This window comes from Lepidothrix coronata, unplaced genomic scaffold (genome assembly GCF_001604755.1).
Source record: "Lepidothrix coronata isolate B3197 unplaced genomic scaffold, Lepidothrix_coronata-1.0 Scaffold374, whole genome shotgun sequence".
Classification (NCBI taxonomy): Eukaryota; Metazoa; Chordata; class Aves; order Passeriformes; family Pipridae; genus Lepidothrix; species Lepidothrix coronata.
The window spans coordinates 175,863-198,021 of record NW_016690554.1 but is presented as its reverse complement, the minus strand read 5'-3'; the positions used below and the strand labels follow the sequence as shown (position 1 = coordinate 198,021).

Genomic DNA, 22,159 nt, shown 5'->3' with positions numbered 1-22,159 from the left:
AGGCCAGGCTGGATTGGGCTTGGAGCAACCTGGGCTAGTGGGAGGTGTCCCTGCCCATGGCAGGGGGTAGAACGAGATGATCTCTAAGTCCCTTCCCACCCAAACCATTCCATGATTTTGTGACCACAGCACAGCTGGAATAACATACCCAGGAGAGGCAGAAGCGATCCCACATGTAACTACTGCACTCAGAAGGGGTTTCAAAGACATAATGAACTCAGGCTTAATTAGCAAATTCTGACCTCAAGTCTCTCCCCAAAACACTGTGTCTAAACTGTGTGTGCACTGGACACAACCCCTCTCCTTGGGCAGTCACACCCTAGCCCGGAGCGCCCAGAGGTGGTTCTGTGGTGGCACAGCTCGTGGTCCTTACCGATGCTGAGCGTGGTGTACTCGTAGGGGTCCGAGAGGAAGTGTGGCAGGGTCACCAGGAAGGCCCCCAGCGCCAGCAGCAGCCCCCCCACGCCGATCACCCGCGGGCGGTGCACGCGGCTGCCAAAGTAGCTGACGAAGATGATGAGGACCACGTTGCCGATCTGGAAGTGTCAGAAGACATCACAGAGGGCGTTAAGACCTTATAACTGTGCCCAGTTGGGTGGAGAGCTCTGTTACCTGGTGGTGTTTGACAGAGCAGGAGCGGTGCAGCCTTCACTCTGCACGCTCACAGCGAGTCAGTGCTCCCTTCTCACCTAAAACCAGCAGGGCACCTCCTTGGCTTCTGCCACCTCTGTGCATCCCTTGTTGTCATGAACAACTTCACGGCCTCCCTGTGGTCTGCATGGGGTTTCTTTCAGTACCCACAGCTGTCCCCCACCCCACAGGAATCACAGAATCGTTAAAGTTGGAAAAGCCTTCTAAGATCATCAAGTCCAATCATTCACAGTGCTGCCAAGGCCACCACTAACTCATGTCCCCAGCTGCCACATCCACATGGCTTTTAAATCCCTCCAGGGGTGGGGACTCCACCACTGCCCTGGGCAGCTGTGCCAGGGCTGGACAACCCTTTCCAGGAAGGAATTTTCCCCCATATACAAACTAAACCTTCCCTGGCACAACTTGAGGCCATTTCCTCCTCTCCTGTCACTTGTTACCTGGGAGAAGCGTGACACAAACTATTTCCTACAAAACACATCAAGAAATGAAGGGTGTTGCCTCCATTCCTATGACTCAAACAGACACAAGCCCAGCTACAAGGTCCAGCTCACTGCAAATATTTGTGACTCTGGACATTTGCAACTGCAGATGCAATCAGCTAAAAAGCCATGAAATCACTCAGCTCACTCAGGCAAGTAGGTGAACACCACAAAATTACCATCCAAGGGCTTTGCCAGCTTGGGACAAACTAGACATGATTTTAACTTTGGCATGTTGGAGCTGTCCCTGCTCATTGTAGGGGGTTGGGTTAGATGGCCTTTAAAGGTCCCTTCCAACACATGATTCTATGTATGGCTAAGAAAACTTTCCATTTATGTTTACATGGGCTTTCTTGCTTGTCTCTCCGTGGTTTTTGTTCTTGGAATTACTGCAGGCACCAATGCAAAAAGATTGTTGTCCCGGACAGGCTTGGAAGTCACAGCCAGTAGGGAGTCTCAGTAGGCTCTGAGACAGTCTTTTTACCCCCAAATGTAGGTGCTGGCTGAGGTAAGACCATTCACTTCCCCAAGGACCTAGGAGGATTCCTAGTGCCCAGATTCCTGATGAAGCACCCCATGTGTTCACCAGGGAGCTCATCAGCAAGGTGAGCTGCCACCAAGCACTTTGTCTCTGAAAGCAAAATAAAGTCTCCCCCCGCACGTCTTTTCCTAGTTGGCCTTGAGGAGCTACCAGGAAGGATACAATTCCTGACAATCTGAATGTGCAAACTTATTCCAGAGGAGTTATTGACTGGAAAGGGTTTGTGAGGAAATCCTCAGCCAGCTCAGCAACTTGCCTTAAACTGTGACAGAGGGTGGGGTTAGATGGGATATTGGGAAGAAATATGAGGGTGGGGAGGCCCTGGCACAGGTTGCCCAGAGAAGCTGTGGTTGCCCCAGCCCTGGAAGTGTCCAAGGCCGGGTTGGACGGGGCTTGGAGCAACGTGGGCTAGTGCACATGGCAGGGGTTGGAACTGGATGAACTTTAAGGTCCCTTCCAACCCAAACCATTCTGGGATTCTATATCCAGTGAAAGTCAGCTCTTGGCCACAGGGCCATCACCACATAACCCTACATTCACCCTCCTGGCAGGTGGTAGAGCGGAAGTGAAGTGTGAAGAGGTGTCCAAGTGCACAACAACAGCTGCTTCATCCAGCACACGTGGGCATGGCCAAGGAAGCACTGGGTGTGAACAACCCTGACAGTCTATTTTGGGAAGGTGCCCCCCGTGTTCTGGCCACTCCCAGTTACCTCATGCAAGCTGGAGATGAAACCTGAAGAGAGACTGGAGAGCCCAAAGCGCTTCTCGATGGTGGTGAGGCTGCTCTTGAAGTTGGCACTGTAGAGGAGCTGGGAGAGCTGGAGAAGCCCGTGGCACAGCACAAACACCTGGGGGCAAACAAAATGTGCCATGCCAGTGAGAACCCTGTCAGAATCATAAGCTCAATAATGTTGGAAAAAATCTCCAAGATCATCAAGCCCAACCTTTGACCAAGAACCACCATGGCCACTAAACCATATGGCAAAGTGCCATGTCTACTTGTTTTTTGATGACTTCCAGGGATGGTGACTCCACCACTTCCCTGGACAGCCCATTCCAATGATTAACCACTCTTCCAGTGAAGAAATTGTCTCTAATATCCAATCTGAACCTCTCCATGCACCACTGGAGGCCGTTTGAGGCCGTAGTGCCCGGCTGCTTCTGCATGACTGCTGGTGATCACACCCTGCGGGAGTGGACTCGAGTTGGCTGTGGTCAACGGCTGCACCTCTGACGTGGAACATCCTTGGGTTCACTCAGCTGTAAAGTCCATTAACAGACCCTGCTCCAAGGGCTGTTACTAGAAAAAGTTGCAAAAGGGCTTTAAAATCCCCAGAGGGAAAGGATGAAATATGCACATGGTCTCACTACTGGAAGACCTTTGTAGTATTCCAAAAACAGCATCTTCCCTTGAGCCAGGCTGTGAGCAGGGCCAGGAGCAGAGCTGCATGGAGGCAGAGGAGGGAAAATAGAGAGAGTTTAGGGGGCAGGGCAGAAATCTTGTCCAAAGAACCCGGGTGGCCTGTGAGAGGAAGGCGCTCTCAGTCGGGGATGCAAGAGGCAGCTCACCAGTGTCTTTTGATCTATATTTAGGCAGAACAGTTTTCCTTTATTTTTCTTGGAATGAAATGCCTCTACACGATGCCAAAAGTATTTCAGAATCGTTAAAAAAAAAAAGAAAAAAATAAAACAAAAAAAAGGAAAAGGTCTTTTTTTTTTTAAATTCATAGGAAATCAAATATTTGCTGAATACCGGAAGAGTGTCCCACAAAGATAACGGCGGGAAGTGCGGGATGATGGATGGGGGATCAAAGGTACTGCAGGGCTGACAAATTCCTGATGTCCTTGGCCAGGAGAGCAGGGATACTCCTTATTTGGAAGGGTGGTAGCACCCAGGAGCCCTGACCCCTTAAGTGATGAAAAAAAAAATAAATCAAAAAAGACCAAAATTGTCCACCCAACATGGAGGATGCAAATTCCACAGGTGGGTGGAGTGGTGTTTTGGGGAGCAGAGGAGGATGCCAGGTCCAGCAAATGTGGCAGAATTTGGGTAGAAGGTGGGTAAGAAGATGGTTTCTTTGGAAGCTTCTCCTGCAAGGGAGGAGAGCTCCAGCCAGAAGACCCGGCTGGGTATCTAAAAGCATTAAGGGATAGGAGAGATGCTGACAGACAGGAGGACACAAGAGGATGGAGATGAAGGGAAGGAGAAAATGTAGTCCTGACAGTGCAAAGGCAGGTTGGGAACAAACCTGGAGACAACAGGAAAGTCAAAGGAGACAGGCAAACACCCCAAAAATGAGGAAAGAAGTCTCACAGGGACAGGCTGCCACCACAGACTTCCCAGCCACATCTCAGAGGGGTGACAGCAGACAGGCTGGTACCTGGCTGGCGTCTGGCTGGCGTCTGGCTGGCATCTGGCTGGCATCTGGCTGCCTGGTAACCAGGCAGGAGGGAACAAATTCCCAGGCTGGGACTTTGCCCTGACAAAAAGCCACAGAGCAGTGACATGGGTGTAACGTGGGAAATCCTCCCAGAAAGGGATAAAGTGGAAGTGAAATATCTCCAGTGAACTCTTGAAGCAGAATGACCTCTCCACCCTCTAGCTATCAACTCCCACGCTCAAAACCCCATCCCAGCACACGGTCCTGCGGGTGGTAGCTGGATCCACCACCTTCCCCTTCTCCAGCCCTGAGCTGGGATCACCATGGGCTGGTCTGGAGCAGAGAGGTGACTCCTGCAAGGATGGGAACTGGAGGAGGGATCTTGTTGCCTGAGAACATTAATTTTTGTTCCTGCAGCTCTGGCCAGACCCTGCTGAAGTCTCTGGAGTAAAGAAGCACCAGCTAAACAGTGGCAGGGACCTCCTGAGCTGCAGAGCAGCTGGAGGCAGAGCTCTCCCAGCGTGAGGCGTCAGTCGCAGAGGCAGAGCTGTTTACCAACAGGGAGGGAAGAGGGTGGATCACCCAGGCCGAATTTAGTGCAGCAAATGTCAGCCCAATCCCAGGGCAGATGGAGAGATGAAGTGTTGGAGAGAGAGAGAATGGAAGGATGGAAGGGAAGATGAGGAGGAAAGGCAGCCTGACATCCCAGAATGCTGGAGCTGGAAGGTGATGGGGAGAAGATGGAGGTATGGAAGGACCATGGGAACCACAGCAGGAAAGGAGAGGGACAAGCCATGGTCAGAGAGGGCAGGGGGGAGAAGGCAGATCTGGCAGGAAACAAACCAAGATGTGTTTATGCCTTGGTGATAACCTGGGCATGGACGAAATGGAGCCCTGGATCCTGAGGTGCCTGGGAGCAAGTTGGGGCTGCCTGCTCCCCATCCCACGAGGGAAGGCAAGGTGGGAGAAATGCAGCTGGAGAGCATCCATGAAGGGAGAGGAATATTTTGGGCGTGGCTGCTTCCCCCTAGCCATGAGTCCTTCTAATCTGGCTCCTGCGAGTGGAGTTAACCGGAAAGGCAGCAGAGCCAGAAGGATGCTCCAGGGATCCATCCCACCCTGAGACCACACAGCAGCCTCGGCCCTTGGATGTGGAGAGGCCTGAGGATGGGATGGGAAGGGCAGGGGAGATTTTTTTTCCTTGGGAAGAAGCTGCTACCCAGAACAGTTGGAGCAAAGCAAAACAGCCTTTGCTCTGGGACTTGTGCAGCTGGAGCTTGGCTTTCCCAGACACACTCCGACTCTCTGGAGGTGAGAGCTGTGCCTGATTTAAGACTTCCCCTGCACTCAGCAGACTCAGTTTTAATTAAAACAATGACAGCCCAAACTTTGAAGGCTCTGAGTGGAAATAGTTGGGAGAGGTGATTACTTGGAGGGCTCCCCAAAAGGAGCCTGTGAACGCCCTGAGTCTGGTGGAGATGGGGGCACCACTCTCCCGGATCCCCCTGAAGGTCCTCAAGGGTCTTTCCCATCCCTGTCCTTCTCCCCACGCTTTCCCATCCCCACGTGTTCATGCTGACCACCCACAACTCGTTGGTCCATGGAAATCAGCCCCGACCTGGCCCTTCCAGCTGCAGAGCAGTGGATGTGCTGCGCTGACCCCACGCACCCGCCGAGTGGCCCTGGGAGGGGACGGAGCTGCCACAATCCATCCTCCCTAATGACAGAAAGGGGCTTTTAAGGAAGAGCCGAGCTCGTTTGCCGGGAGGTTTCGCTGAAGCAAAGCCAAGGCGAGGGTGAAGGCACGGTGAGAGGTTAAGGAGCCGGGGACACTCCCAAGTGCTGACCCTCCAGAGCAGATGCTCCCATGAGAGCCTGGCGGATTTTGGAGGCTGCAGGCTAGGAGCAATCGCAGACAGCCAGGGAGCAGCACAGAGAGGCGAAAGGCATGTACCCACATGCATCCACACACAAAATCCCCTCTTGATCATCCCCACACTTCCTTCGGAGCGCCGAAGAAATCCTGACTCCAGGCTGTTTACACAAGACACTTGACTCCTTTCCAAGATGAGCTTCGTTTAGAAAGGAAACAAACTCCTGGGGAAGGTCCCTGGCAGACAGGCTGTTCCCCCCACCCAGCTCGTGGGCACCAGCACCTCCCAGGGCAGTGCTTTTTCTAAAGGAAGATAAACCCACCCTACTGCAGGGAACAGAGGGGACTGGTCCTTCCATGCTCTGGACAAGGAGAGCTGGCAACGATTCGGTCAATCCCAACCCAAGCCTCCTTCAGAGAAGATGCGTCCAACAAATATTTAGATTTCCTTTCATTTCAAAGTGAAATGAAGGTGAAACACCTCTGTGGAGCCTCAAGGAGCCAGGAGACTCCTCCAGGAGCCAGGAGAAAACCCTTCCAGGTGGGAGCCTGGCTGTGCTCTGCAGGGACCAAGGGTTTGGGAAGATGCTGCTACCTGCAGCATGGTTACTGTTCCTTTCTCTCTGCCACCTGGAGGAGGGAGTTAAGGGTTAATTCCTTGCTCTGCTTCCCCAGTTCATGTCCAAAGTCATCTCTTGCCTCATTTTTCAGTGTCTTCCCCTTGGCAGGCCTGGTTGGAGATAAAAAAGGTATAAATGCTGTTGACACTGGTGCTAATCCCTGTGCCCAACAGCCTTTCCACAGCAGTGTGGATGGAAAGAGCTAGGGCTTTGTTAGATGGACACATGGACTGCCTGGGGAGCAAAGTCCCTCACAGTCCCAGGTGACTGATGACACCGAGGTAGGACATTGCCCAGAGCAAAATTAATCTGGCTGGAGTAAACCTTGGAAAAGAACTAGGAACAAGGATGCTCTGTTAGCTCTTTCCCTACACATGGCACTACTGGAGTTGCATTTTAGGCTCCAGAGAGCCTAAAATTGTTTCACTGTGGTGGAAAGTCAGGAGGCATTCCTCCCAAAGCAGGAGACCCCAACTTGCCCACATCTGAAGGCTCCTCCCACTTTAATCTCCTAAACTTCCAAGAGACAAAAAAAAAAAAAAAAAAGGGAGGGGGGAACTGTAGGAATTAATAAGAATACCCCCAAAATTTTAAAAGGGAGAAGACAAGCTGTTTATTTTAGAGCTTGTATATGATCAACTCTTACTACACTGGGAGACTCTCCTGCAGTAGGACAGCTGAGAACACTCAGTCCAAAAGAAATATATCAGCTGGAAAGGGAAAGAACAGGGAAATGCATCCCTTCTCGGCATCGCTTTCCTATGGGCAGCTGCCTGGATTTAGAGATCTAAAAGCACCATGAAAGATGAAAAAAAAAAAAGCAACATTCCCACAGAAGGAACCAAATAGCCAGCACACAGACTGTCCCGCAGCACAGAATCTCTGGGCTCAGCCAAGTGGCAGAAGTTGGCTCCCAAATGTTATTTCTACTGCAAATAATAAAAGAATACAAAAATTAAACTGATCAGGGATTGCCTGAAGCACGTTGGAATGATGACTCTCTACTGCCAAGCAATGCACATTTTACAGCCCCCAGTTGTCACGAGCAAAGACAATATTTGCCCTTTTTGCAGCGAACGCAGACACGGGATTTCCCAGCACTGCATCCCAGTGCCCTCGCAAGGTCCTTGCCAGCCCAGCTTTGCCCAGAATGGAGGTTTTTGGCTGCAGAGGGTTGCTGAGGCAGACCCTCAGTGTGGGAGTTGTGAGGGTTTGATGCTTCCCAAGAAAACACTGCCTGCAAAATACGACGCAGAGCGTTCAGCAGCCTCCGACCCTCCCACAGTTTGGGTGGTCTTTGCTCTCTCAACTTTTTCCGAAGGTCTCTTTTTGTTATGGTGCGTCAGGGTCCAATCCCAGTTTCCTTGAAGGCGGCAGCTCCAGCTTGGCTTTGTTTTCCCTGACCCACAAGCGTGTGTAAACACCACTCCCGCCCGGCGCCCCGGCCATGCCTCGTGCTCCGTATCAGCGTCGCTCCTCTGCCACTCTGCTCACAACAATCTTATCTACGCTAACCACTCCTTGCTTGTGTTTGGGCACCGAACCACCTCGCCTCTCATAAAATTACCTTGATTCATGTCTCCTAGACCTTGATCCCACTAAACTTGTAAACCCGTTTTGCCATCTGCTTCTCTCCCATCTTCTTCCTTATCCCGCTGCTGGTGTTGCTGGTGAAGGCCAGGTGGTTCTTCCCTTTTGGAGCTGATCCCACTAAAACCAGACATAACACAATGTGGGATCCATCCAAACCCAACCTGTGTTGTCTGATGCTGGAAGACCCCCATCACCACAGGTCTTTCTCCCCACCCCACTTGTCCTAGGGACCCTCCTTGTTTCTTTGGTACAAACACTCAACCAATCCAACATCTCTCCCTGAACAGTGCCCAGTATTGGAATATGCTTTGATTTTTTGCTTAAATCAACGTCCCTAATCAACAGTGACTTTGTCCTCTTGGTGTTTCCCTCTCCAAACCTACAGCCTCCAGACTCATGACTTGATGAATCTCCTGCCCTTGCTAAACAAAACAATCCATAATCTTTTCCAACAGGATATGAGAGCACAACTGGTCCATCTCCAGGCTTCTGAAATACACTCTTCAGCAAATTCCTTTAGTCACTTCAAAGGAAGGGACAAAAAAACTTGCCCTGCTGCTGTTGGGACCTCAGACCCAAAGGCAGGGCTCCTTGTTTCCTCTGCAGAAGGGATCCAGCCTCCCCAAGGAGGGGAGAGCTCCCCAGTCCTGTCCACTGCTCCCTGCTTGTTCCCAACACCTTTACCCTGGGATGCTTTAAAGCCTTATCACACTCTGGGAGCCCACAGTCTCCTACTGACCCTGCTGTCCCCTCTCCTAGCCTCTTCCATTCCATTCCTCTCCCTTCCATGATATAACACTCAATTTAAGCCTCTCCTAGGGCTTTTAAACTCTCCTGGATTATCTCCAGCTGACATAAGTGAGAATAATTCTCTGTTATCCTCCTGTTTCCTTTTCCATGCCAGGCAGTCCAGAGGCATGGAAAAAAAGCCTGCACTCCCAACGCTTTCCTGCTCCCCTGCACTCTCCAGCTCACCAGCTTCCAGCTGAAACCAGTCCAGCTCCTCTAAATCACAAGATATTTATAAAGCTCTCCTCCTTGTCATGTTTCTGGGGATCCCAAAGTCAATTAAAATAGCTCAAAACCATGAAACAGTAAAGGCAAAGAAGCCAAAATATCTGAGGCTCTGTAAACAGAGAACTCCTGTGAAATAATCCTTTTCCAGTGTCTGGTAGGGCAAGACAGATATAGAATCATAAAATCATTAAGGTTGAAAAGACCTCCAGGATCACCAAGGCCAATATGGGCTTAAATCATATCACTGGGACTCTGGACTGGGGGACATTGATGGGGTCCATGGCCATGTGTGGGTATCAAAAAGACCAACCATCCACCTCTCCTCCACCTTTCAAACCTGTTTTGTTCCTCCAGGCTGAGGTCCTTGGTGTCCCCAGTGATGCTGGGCACAGGCATCCACCTGAAGATTGGATTCATCCTGTATCTGCTGAGCAGGACAACTCCAAGCCCCCCAAATCCCAGTGCCAGTCAACACAACCCTGGGAGCTCTAGCTGTCCTTCCTCATCATAGAAATCATGCAATGATTTGGGTTGGAAGGGACCTTAAAGATCATCCAGTCCCACCCCTGCCATGGGCAGGGACACCTTCCACTAGCCCAGGTTGCTCCAAGCCTCGTCCAACCTGGCCTTGGACACTTCCAGGGATCCAGGGGCCGCCACAGCTTCTCTGGGCAACCTGTGCCAGGACCTCACCACCCTGGGAAGAATTTCTCCCTAATATCAATTCTAAGTGTCTCATCATCACACATCACCACCACTGGGGGGTTACCGGGATATTCCATGTTTCTCACCGGGGACAGCGCCCGGCAGCCACCTCCCAGCCCCAAAAACTGAAGGTCTTTTCCCTTCTGCTGTGTCTCTCCGTGTGAATCAAGGCAAACAACTTCCCGAGGGCTTGAAGCAGCCCTGCCCCCTCGGAGTGGGCACTCAAACTGAAAGCACAACCTCTGGGCTCATTCCAGGTGCGATACGGGCACCGACGGCAAACACGCTGCCAGCTGAGCTGGGCGGGGCCCGGGAATATCAGCACTGACCGAGCCCGAGTGGTGTCACTGCCAGTCATTAAGTACCACGTGTGACTGAGAGTAACTTTCAGCAACAACACGGAACTGTCACCAGCCAGGTTCCCGCAGGGAACAGAGATCAGCTGTAACCACACGGATCTGAGCCAGGGCCACATCCACAGGGCACTGCCTCCCAAAGTGCTGCTGCACTGCTCCTGCATCCCGAGCAGCGAGTCCATGACTGCCACCCCCATCCCACTCTTCAAACTCCCACAGAACCCCTCAAACCACCCCTGTCCTCCACGACTTTTCCCTCCCTGATGCCCACCCCTGGCACCACTGTGCTCCCAGCGCCTCCAAATATCAGCAGCAACGGGTCTAGTGCTGGAAAACACCCCGAGAGAGATGGGAACTGGTGCAGAGGGCTGGTGGTCCCTCACAGGGAACATGGAGGGACGAGATGGTTTGCACAGAACAATAATTGGTTATTTTGGTCCAAGCCCTGCAAAAGGGACCCTGAAAGTGGTCCTGACAAGTGGCTTTAGGGATTAAATATGAGCTTCATACTTAAGACTTCCAAGTCTAAGCCACAGTCTCCCAAGCCTGCCTAAAGTAGGGAACTCTGTTGTGTTGGAAATACTGTCCCCACCAGAAACTGCCATCACTTATATGAGGGTGTTGTGTCTGACTAATTTAAACACCTTTATAGCACCTGGATCTGGGCAGGGGGTGATGCCAGCAGCTTCCCACAAAATCTGGGGCTGGATGAAGCCTTTTTATAATCCACCATTCCCAGCTTGTACAAACAAGAGCTACAGAACCCTTCAAACCCAGCTGCTCACCATGTTGTGCCTGCTGACAACCATTCACTCCAAAAGTTCCCAAACCTGGAAATTCCACTTGGACACTTTGCTTTCCTACTCTGTCTTGGGGGCTGGGAGGACTGATAGTGCACACAGGCTATGCTTTCCTACCCAGAAGCAGTTCTTTTCTTATATATATGTTTTTAACACAAATGTCACAGCACAGGAAGAGTGGGCAGGTCAGGAAAGAGTGGGGGATGTTGCTGCCTGTCAATTTATATACATTTGCTCTTAAAGCAAGAATTTTTCTCTGAGGGATGGGTGCCCTGACTCCCCATCGTCCCAGATGGTGCACATCATCCACGTGATGCCAACAAACATGTTTGGGTAGAGCTCAAATTGTTCCTTCACATGCTTGCACGGCGACAGTGCTGGGCTGTTGACTCTTGAAACCAAAAGCACTTTTTAACACAGAAATTTTAAAAGGAAAAAAAAAATAAAGAAGTCACTAGAGTTTTAAAAGCATTTTTAAACCTTTTTTTTCAGGTGCTGGTTTTCCCCTCAGTGCAGCTGGACTTGCAGCCACCAGGGCAGGTGGGAGTGGGGGTCCCTGCTGGTGTCTCCAGTTTGTGGGGTCACTCTGCACATGTTCCCCACATGGGCAACCACCTCTCCCTCTGAAATCACCTCTGAGGACCCCCAGACTGGCTCAGTGGTGGGTGTTCCAGGCTCCTGGCCTAATTTTGGAAGGAAGACACTGGAGCTGGAGTTGGTGGGCACAGGCAGCCAGGCACATCCTGGCACTGTCAGAGCTCCTGCCACCAGCAAAGTGACACCCCCAAGTCATCTGCCCTCGCCCAAACTCCCCTGGAAGGTCCCAGAGACAGCCCTAACCAAGTGCCCTGGGGTGTGTGGGGTGCTGAGCACCCAGCCCAGCTCCTGAGGCACTCAGCCCTGCAGCTGCCCATGGGATGCACAAATGGGTTAACAAGTATTTGTTGGGGCTTTTTATTTTTAATGCTGGAGTGTGACATCCTGAAAAAGGGCTTGGCAATGTTTTCTCAGCTCCAGGCTATTTTTGCTTGCTGCCAGCTGAAGGGAGCTGTGCCTGTTTGCAAGAAAGGGCATGAACTGCAAGAAGGGCTCTGTTTTTGGGTGGCTTTACTCACCCAGAGTCATGGTCATTACTGCAGCAGCCTGGAGCGGGTTAAGGCCACCTTTTGCACCTCCAGCAGAGGAGGGAGCAGGTCACCAGTCCCCTCCAGAGGCACATCAGTGTAGCCAGAGGCAGCCCTAAATCACCCAGGGTGACCTCCAGCTCTTCCTCCTGGTGCCCTCAGACAAAAAGTGTCATCAAGTCACCTGCTGGAATAGCCCAGTCTGGGCAGTGGGGACCTTCAGGGATGTAGGAGTCGAAGACATCATCTGGGATGATGCCTCCAGCCCAGGCATCTCCCAGAAGGAGCCAGCTGGGAACATCCCCATGGTACCCTACAGCATCCCCACAGAACTTTGGGGGCTACAGCACAGCCCAGGGAGGAGTGGGCAGCACTGTCCTCCATGGAAGGTGAGGGAAGATGGATGGCAAACAAACCCCAAATCTATCCCAGCTGTGATGCCCTACCCATGGCCACACATCCTGAGAACATGCTCGGCTGTAAAGCTCTGACAAACCCTTCCCTGGATCACACACAGGCTTGGATACAGTAACACTGGTGGGAAATCACACCTCAGCCCTGGGCACCACCGGCAGCACCGGCACAAGGGGGTCCTGCCCTCTGGCTGCTTCTCACATGTCCCCAAAGCTGCTTCGCCCACGGGCAGCCGCCGTTCCCCAAAACTGCACCCGGCTGCTCCGGCTGCTGAGGTGTGGAGGTGCTGCCAAGCGAGGCACGAAAATCTCCCCCCCCCCGCCAGGGGAATCCTGGCCAACGCAGCCGGATGCCCCGGGGACAGGGACCAGCACGTGCAGCAGCCTCGGTGCACATCCAGAAACGGGCCGAAAAGCGGGGGGGGGAAAAAGACGGGGTGATGGGTGGTGCAAAATCAGGATGGTTGGCAGGGTGTAAAACGTGACACGTGGCCGGGATGACCCGTGTTATCTCACGCAGGGAGTGAGCTCAAGAGCCTGGAGCTCAGGCAGGGACCGGCTTCAAGATGACAGCAGGTGAGTAACCGGGCAGCCAACGCCAGAAAACCCACTTCAACCCGCCAAGCCTTTGCTTCTGTCACTCAAAATGCTCTGCTCAACCAAGTTTTTAGAGCAAGCCCATGTTATTCTAGGGCAGTGTTTTCTTTTCACACCAGGATGTGGTTAATCATTCCCTAAGCAGCAGCACACCGTGTACCGGACGCTGTGGGGAAGCTCACAGAGAGCTACCCATGTGCAGTGCCGGGTACCACTGTGAACCCCACCGAGCCCCCCAGCCCTTCCCACGCACCGAGCAGGACGGGGTTGCCCAGGACCTCCCCAAGAGCTGATATTCAAATTCTGCATCATCAAACAGCCTCCGTTTTACCGGCGGTGCGAACGCGGGGCGCGGGGACGCGTGGGATGGGCTGGGGTCACCACCCGCACAAGCATCTCCTCCCTCCCCGCGGCGCATCCCTGCCAGGCTCCCATCCTTACTTTGATGTTGCAGAAGATACTCCGGGAGCAGGTGCTGGAGCTTTTGGGGATGTCAGCTGGGGATTTGCCAGCTTCGGGGTGGACTCCCATCGTGATGGCTTCCCGGGGAGCCCCCAGTAGCTGGGCTGAGCTTGGGCTCCCGTCCCTGTCCGGCTTGTCCCCGCTGCCCGCACGGTCTGTGCCGAAAACCTTCCGAGGCTGTGAGTGAGCCAGGCAGCGTGAGCGCCAAGTTTTTATAAGTCGGCTCCGGGGAGCGATGATGAAACGCTTTCTCTTTCTCCTCCCTCTTTTGCTTTGTGCACCGAGGGAACTTTAAAGCCGCAGGAAGCGAAGGGCAGAGCGCGGGGAGCAGGTGGGAGCGAGGGCTCGGTGACCCCCGCGCGGTTGGGGCTGTGGGACGGTGTTTGTCCACCCGTGGGGGCACCCAGAGCCCTGACCCACCGCTGTGCTCACGGCCCGGGCTGCAGGACGGGGCTGGACAAGGAAACGGCACTGGCAATGAAGCCTTCCCGCAGGGAAAGCCACTGAGATTTTAATTAAAAGCCCCCCCTGAAGGGGCGAGAGGAAGGGGAGGCACCTTTCAGCAACTGAGATTTGGCGCCCAGGTGGTGGGAGGAGGAAATTGGGTGGCCGGACGGAGAAATCCCTCCCTGGGTTAAGGGGTTGTGGTGGAAAAAAGAAACTTCTCCTGTTTTTTTCTTTCATGAAAAAAAGCTGCATTTGTGAAGCTCTTGAGCACCTTTTTTTTTTTTTCTTTTACCAACACCTCTCCGGAGCTTTGTTTAAGCAAAGTACTGATTTATTTTGCAGGCTCCTCTCAGGGGGGAAACGCGTCAGAGGCTGAAGGGCAAGTTGATTCTGCCCGAAGGGAGGCAGCTGCCAGTGTTTAGTCAAAATTATCGCCTTCCCCTCCATAAAGCAGGTGGGGAGAGCAGGGGGACCCCGTGGGAAGCCTCGGAGCCCACCTGGGTGTGTCCTGAGCCTGGAGAAATCCATCCCAGCCCCCTGAATGGTTTTTCCCCACGGGAAGGCTGGCGGGTCCCTGTGTATGATGCCGAGGGGTTGAGCCCCTCTCAGTGGGCACCCCCCGACCCCAGTCCCGCCCGGGCTCCTCTGTGGGCGCTCACCACGAGAGGGTGCCTTGTACCCATGGAGAGGGTGCCTTGTACCCATGGAGAGGCTCCCCGGGCACCACCATCCTCCCACCTTGCCCAAACCCTCCCAAGACAGGACCCCCGGGGTCTGACCAGGCCCAGGGCAGTGGGAAAATCAGCACTGCTAAGATAAAAAGAGCTATTTTTGTCTGTCAGCTTCCCAATTTCCTAAGCCTGTCCTTGGACAGGTGGGTGTCATCAGCCCTGGGGTGGCAATAGAAGCATCCTGGTTTTTCATCTCTCCTTTTCCACTCCAATCCCCAAATTTGCCACATCTGGGGTGAGGACGTGATGTGAAGAGATCCTCTTCCCCTATCAAAGTTAGCCAAGGTCTTTTGTGCACCATTCTATGTCAAGAGATGGAGACTTTCAGCCTCACCAAAGAAAAGCTCAAGCAAACCAACATCTCTACTCCTCTCCCACCCTCCCCATGAGCCCAGCGTTCCACTGACCTAATTTTTTGGGCAGTGCCTGACCCGCTCACTGCCGTTCCTGTGCTCAGTTTATTCTGCAGCAGTCCCATGATGCTCACTTTGTTATAACAAACACCTCCGTGCTGCAGATGTTCCAATGCCTGACCACCCTTTCAGTGAAGACATTTTCCCAAATATCCCATCTAAACCTCTCCTGCCACAGCCTGAGGCTGTCCCCCTCTCCTCCTGTCCCTTGTTCCCTGGGAGCAGAGCCTGACCCCCCCCAACTCCCCCCTCCTGTCAGAGGGTTGCAGAGAGCAAGAAGATCCCCCCTGAGCCTCCTTTTCTCCAGGCTGAGCCCCCCCAGTTGCTTCTCATCAGACTTGTGCTCTAAGAATTCCTTGGGCACTGATTTTTAAGGTACAAGGAACAGGATTGTATTTGATGAGTTCAGTTAGAACAAGGAGCAGAACAACAGCGTCCAGTCTGCGGGTCCATGAACCACACTGGAGGGCCACTGGCACGACTGGAAAGAGGAGAAGTCATTCCCAAGCAGGGAGCACTGCCCAAGTCTTGGCAGCTCAAATAGCTGTAGTAAGTAACACAATAAAAGCTGACAAATCTGAATTTAAAAGTCCAGTCATCTCTGACCATCAGAGAGCACTACTAACATCCCCCCAGGTTTTATCCCACTGGAAGAGAAACTCCAGCCCTTGGACACAAGTTCGTCTCCAGCTTTCTTACACTGACATTCCTTCTAAATTGTAGGCTTCAGACTGTGCAACAAAATGAGCTGCAGGTGAGAAAATGGGGGACTCTTGCCTCTTTTTGAGGATTCTCTGCTGCATTTTCCTTCCCACAGGGTTACAGCCTTGGCAAGGAACTGCTCATCCTGCAGAGGAGTGCACAGGAGGAAAGTGATTTACAGTGGTGCTGACAAGGGGAGGAGAGCTGGATTTCAGACTCTTCTCATCATGCTCTGTCAGGGCAATACGGTTCACGTTGAGTGACTGGCAGGGAAGATCCCACATCAGCAGGGTTTGGTTCATTCTACAGGGCTCCTGGGGCTGTGCTTCTGCCTCAGCCTTTGAAATGAGTTGAAATGAGTTCCTCCTACAGTGGCCACACTGCCCTGGCCAAGGCATTGGCTGGAAGGAGAACACCTTGTGCTGCTGAGTGGGAACAGCTACTTCAGCCAAGCTCTCCACGTACCCCACCAGCTCATCCTCTAACCCAGCCTTTTCCCTCACCCAAAACAAGCCACCAGTTGAACCTGCCCACCAGGCATGTTTTCAGTGGGCTTTCACTGGTGCAGCTGTGCCTGATTCAACTTTGGGATGCTCGCCTTGTTCACAGAACATCAGAACTCTCTAAAGCCACTTCCCTTCTGCTGGGGAGGAGATTGGGTCAAACTCTTTCAACATGACAGTGAGGAAAGAGAGGATTCTTCCACCGCATCATTGTCCTCACTTCTTTCTACCAAGCAGTGATGCTTTCCTGGGTTGAGACTCACTCTGCTTTACCACCTGGATTCAATCTGGCAGAGACAGAAACACCTCAGTTTTTCTCCACGATATCCCTGACCATATCAATATCAATATCATATCCCATATCAATGACTAGTTGCCCACTGGGCTTTAAAATCATAGAAATCATGGAATGGTTTGGGATGGAAGAGACCTTAAAGCTCATCTTGTTCCACCCCCTGCCATGGGCAGGGACCTTCTACTATCCCAGGTTGCTCCAAGCCCCATCCAAAGTGCTTCTTTCCCAGCAGCCTCCCTGTCAGTGTCTGAAGGCTGACATTGAGCTGCTGCTTCAATATTTCACTTCACACAGACCTGCTTGAAGCATCATCCATGGTGTGGAGCCAGACAGCCAGACCCTAGGGAACACTGGAACAAGGAATTAATTTTCCTATCTTGGAGCTGGAAAAATGTGAACTGTGTGGTCAAACAGCTGGAGGAACCTGGTTCCTGCTAGGTCAGAAGTTATTTCCCCAAATCCAAAGGTGTGGATTCTCAGCTGCCTTCCAAACTCTTTGGAGGCTTTGTGTGATCCAGCAATAGCAGAGAAGCCTGTATGCATCTCCCACCTGGGAAATCCTCTGGCCTTGGATAAAACTAGAAGCTGGAGAGGGACTGGACCTCAGGAGCCCCTGGCTCAGCAGAAGGAGGGTGTGATGTGTGATCCAAGCAATTTATGCATTCAGACACAGCAGCGAAGAAGATCCTACGACCACGGGAGGAGATGTGAGGGTGGACAGACACATCATGTGGGAAGACCCAGGGAGGCTCTGCAAGAGAGGAAGGAACAAGAGCAGGATCAGAGCTCATAAAACCAGCAGCTCTGGAGGCTATCGCCCATCATGAGCTGGGTCTCCTGCTTTGTGGGTGCTGCTCTCACAAGCAGGATCAGGCAGAGAGAAAAAGGTGATTCTTCTATTTACTCAGGAACCTCACACAGCTCAAAACCAAGCTTCCAGGAGCCATGTGACCCCCCGTTTCCTTGCTGCACACCAGAACCAGGACAGCACAAGCCTCTGCAGAAGCAAACACGAAGCCCCTGGGCTCCTGGAAGGTTTTGGATTTGCAAGTACAAACGTTGCTCAGGGAATGTAGATTAAAAACACCAGAGCCACGTTACCAGAGCCAGTCCCTGGGGGTGCAGACCAGCATGTAAAACCCACCCCTGGAACCCCCCTTATTCTCCAGGGCTGGTGGGGTGGCACAGCGGGGAGCAAGGACAGGAGGGGCATCAGCAGTTCCTGCCAGAGCCTGTGATTGGGAATTACAGAGCGTGACAGGCTGGGTTTAATTTGCCAGCAAAATGTGTTTGATTTGGAGCAGAAATACTGCTCAGAGGGAAGTACAAAGCTGTACCTGAAGAACAGGCTTGGCTGGCTCAGAGCCTGACCTGCTCCTGGGGATGGAGAGTGAGGGGAACGTGGTTCACCAGCACCACAGGGGTGGAAAGGTCCATAGGGGATTTTCTTTAGGGACAAACAACAGATGAGCCCCAGAGTGGGAGGTGACACTGCCTGTCCTCCATCCGAGGCACCACCAGCCCTGCAGCAAAGCCAGAGTCTAGGAGTGAGGCCAAGGTGGGCTGGGAGAGCAGGAGCTCATCCTGGAGGTGCTGGCAGAGGTGGGTGTCAGCATTAAACCATCTCTGCCATGGCCAGCTGTGCTGGCCTGGAGCAGAGGAGAGGGTGACTAATAAATACATCAAGCAATTCCATCCCACATCCAAACTGGCAATCAAACCTCTTGCAGGGCAGTGGCAGGAGCAAGGTGCATTCTGGAGGAATAAATGGGAAGGCAGGCTTTGCAGGGTGGCTGCAGAGCCTGGGAACTGGGAGGCTGGGATTTTGGCAGGGTGAGTGTTTAAGAAGAGCAGAGAGGAAAGCAGAAGCTCCTCCACTTCTAAGAGCACTGTAAGTGAACAGGGGAGTGGAAGAAATGCTTTTAAATGAGCTGTGATGGTGCTTCATATCTCTTAAACAGCTATTTTTTTTTCCTCTGCCTTTTCTGTTTCAAATAAATTTTGGTTTTTTTTAGAACACTTGAGTTTCACCATCAGTTAAATCCCTGCCATAGCACACCAAAGGCTCTTCAATCAAACTGGAGGTGACCTGGTGCATGGATTAGTTTCATGGGAGAACCAACTCTCCATCCCCTCTGTCCTTCCCCACCTCTCCTTTCTCCCCAACAACTCTTGGAGATGCCAACCCCAAGGTGTCACGTTTGAGGCCTTTAGCTCAGCACATTCCAGAGAAGAAACTGATGGTTGGTTAAACAAGGAGGTGAGAGATTGGAATGAAGATTATTCATTCCACACCCTCCCCATACAGTCATTTGCATGGCATTTGCATGCACAATAAACACTGCCACGCCACAAACAAGAGCAACTGGGAGGGCAGGAGATGACGTGAATCCCTGGGTACTGTGAGATCAAGGGTCAGCCCCCAGCAGGGCTGTGCCAGCCAGGACCCCATGGCCCTCCTGGCACCCTCAGTATTTAAAACAACCAGAGGTTTGTAGCCGGGCCAGAGCCCCTGCCTTCCCTACAGGATGTGTTCTGCACACCAGAACAAAGAGGCAGTCTTTGCCTCGAAGGATTTGCAATCTAAAGCATCAGTATCCTGTAGGAAAAGCAATTAAAGGAGGCAGACAAGGATCTGACAGAGCCATTCAAAGCAGGATTGCATTTCCTTGAAATTGCTTCAAGTGATCACTATGAGACAATCTAGATTATCTCTGCCCACTGCCAATAAACTTTACAGTCAGAAAATATTTCAGAAACAGTGCCCCTAAGCAAGGTTTCTGCTGCCTGGAAAGGTAGAGTCAAATATTTATGTAAAATTCCCTAACCTCCCTATCTCCATGGACCTACGCACTCCGGAGAGACAGACTTTTCCAGGCTCTCCTGTGCCTTGGAGTGGATTTCAGGGTAAATCTGTTATTTCACACCCAGAAAGCTGCATCCAGCAGCACCAAAACCTGCTGCTGCTCATAGGTGTGTCCCAAATCCCTGGGAGCAGAGCTGTAGAGCTGCGAGGGGGAGAGGTGGGACTGGATCAGACCTCGAGCAGCTCAAGGAAGGTCCTATCCAGAAGGACACCCCACACCCTGTCTGGTGGCTGGTGGCACATCCCAGCCCAGGGAAGAAGGTGGTGACATCTCATCCTCACCTGCCTCAGCAGCTGCTCCCAGTTGGGTGTGATCCAGCTGCACTGGCCTCCCCAGGGAAAGAGCCAGTGGAGAGCTCAGGTTTCAGCCTCCTCCTTCTGTTGGGAAGGTCTGGCAGGTGACCTGTGAGCTGTGACACACTCTGGGTGATGAGTCTCTGCTCTCTGACAGACAGAGGGATGGACATGACCACAGAGTCCCCATAGACAGCCCAGGAAGGGGCAGAGGGCTGGGAGGGTCTGTGTGGATTTAGAGCTGGGCAGACCCACGTGCCCATGATCATACCCCAGTGGAAATCTTCACCTTCCCCAAGAGCTGATGCTTGTTATCATGGAACCATGGAATGGTTTGGGTTGGAAGGGATCTTAAAGATCATCTTATTCCACCCCCTGCCATGGGCAGGGACACCTTCCACTAGCCCAGGTTGCTCCAAGCCCCGTCCAACCTGGCCTTGGACACTTCCAGGGATCCAGGGGCAGCCACAGCTTCTGTGACCTTTGAACTTGGTAATTATTTTCTTAAGCTCTTCTGCCACCTCTAAAAGACCTCAGAGTGCTCTGGCAGCCAACACTGAATGGAAATTAAACTGAAAAACATTAAATCCCCAAAAGCTTTCATGATTCTTACCCCATTACATGACAGGAGCTGGTCCAAGCGCTGTGCAGCGATCACAGCTCTGATCTGATCCCTCCTGAAGCCATGCTAAGGACAGTTAAACCACAGACTTTGGATGTTTGTCTGCTTCCCCTTGGAAAAAAAGTTAAATTCAATAAAAAGAGGATAAACGAGAGTGAATTCATCATATCTCATTCCCAATATGTCTGGCTGCAGATCATGCTCATACTCCTGCAAGTCCTGCAGCTCTGGGCATTGTTAAATATGGAATGAGAGTTATGTGTTTGCAAGGAAAATGCTTCAGTCTCCACTAATAGGCAACAAAATATTTTTATTATACTGTATATTGACTTTAACGAGGATGGCAACAGGAGTGCCAACAAAGTTGCATAATTATCTGATTTTTTTTTCCTGTTTTCTTTTTCAGCTACTCGGGAGCTTCACAGAAACTCCTTGTTTGGTTTGAAATCATCTGGATTCCCATGCTGTTGTGAGAGGGCTTTGGCCATCACCACAGAAGGGTCGACCCGCTCCATAAACCAGCCTGAATTTCAATCAGCAGCAAACCCAAAACAAGTCCATAAAACCTGCTCTCCCTGGGCTGGTTGCGAGGCAGAGGCGGCTCTGAGTAAGACACCGAGATTTGGCAGCCACCAAGCCCTGCTGACGCGTGTGTTTTGTAGAGCTCCACTGGAAATTGGGTTTGACAGCCCCATTTCTGCATGCCCAAAGCACTTGGATCTCCTCATTCCTCCTCCTCCTCCGCAGAGGCTTCCCAGGAGGGGCCGCTGCCACGTGCTCCTTACATCCCCACACAAAGCACCTTTGGAGGTGTCTCTTCCCATGGAGTTCCATCCAGCACTTACGTTTAGCAGCTGGAAGCCCAAAATTAAGGTGAAGGCTTGGCCATATCTTGCTACTGGCAGCTCTGGCGCCATCCCAGGCTTCATTCCCAGCGGAGGACGCGGGCGTCACCCAGGGCAGGATGGAGAGCTGTGAAGTCTATCCGTTGTACAAAAAGTCCTGGAAACTTTCTGTTTGGAGAAGCTGGAATCAAAACAACAAGAAGGTTTTGGATCACAAGAGCCTCTCCAAACCCTGAATGTGCGGCAGGGAAGGGCTGATTTCGAGCTGCTATCGGCATTAGCCATTGCAAGTGGGAATTGTTTTCCTTGGAACAGGCAGGTCCAACTGGAACAATGGCTGGAACTGACACTTTGCAAGGAGAGACTTTGTTTCATGTTGAAAGGCTGAAACACCTTGAAACATTTTCCAATGGAAATGACATTTTGTTTCTGCTGATGCACATGGGAACCATCCCATCACAGTTTCCATTCTGCTCTGGCCCTTCCCGCCTCAGCAGGAGGGATCCATGGAGCCACATGCAAGAGCGATGGAGAGCCATCCAACCACCGCATCCAGGGGGATGGAGAGCCATCCAAGGAGTCAGCGTGGGCACATCTCACGAAACCCCCTGTTTTAATGGGGAAAATGGAGGGGCAAGGCAGCCAGTGGGATCCGTTTTGGACTGAGGAGTCACAAGAGCTCGGGGGAAAGCAAACAAATTAGGAAAATAAAGGTACTAAGACGTGACAAGACCTCTGGAATTGTAAAATAGGCAAACAGCAGGGGATAATCTTTAAAGCTCTTGGTTTCTACCTGACAGGAGGAGGAGGACTCTTTGCATCTCCC

General features: G+C 52.1%; 1 protein-coding gene across 1 annotated transcript; it reads right to left on the bottom strand.

Annotated features, from left to right (window-relative positions):
- Positions 1-373: 373 nt before the first annotated feature.
- SLCO2A1 (solute carrier organic anion transporter family member 2A1) lies at positions 374-13,998 on the bottom strand (the record flags this gene model as incomplete). Its single annotated transcript, XM_017839094.1, has 3 exons — positions 13,595-13,998; positions 2,385-2,522; positions 374-536 (listed from the first exon to the last, which is right to left on the bottom strand). Coding segments are annotated over exons 1-3 (391 nt in total), but the record flags the coding sequence as incomplete, so codon positions are not given.
- Positions 13,999-22,159: the final 8,161 nt, after the last annotated feature.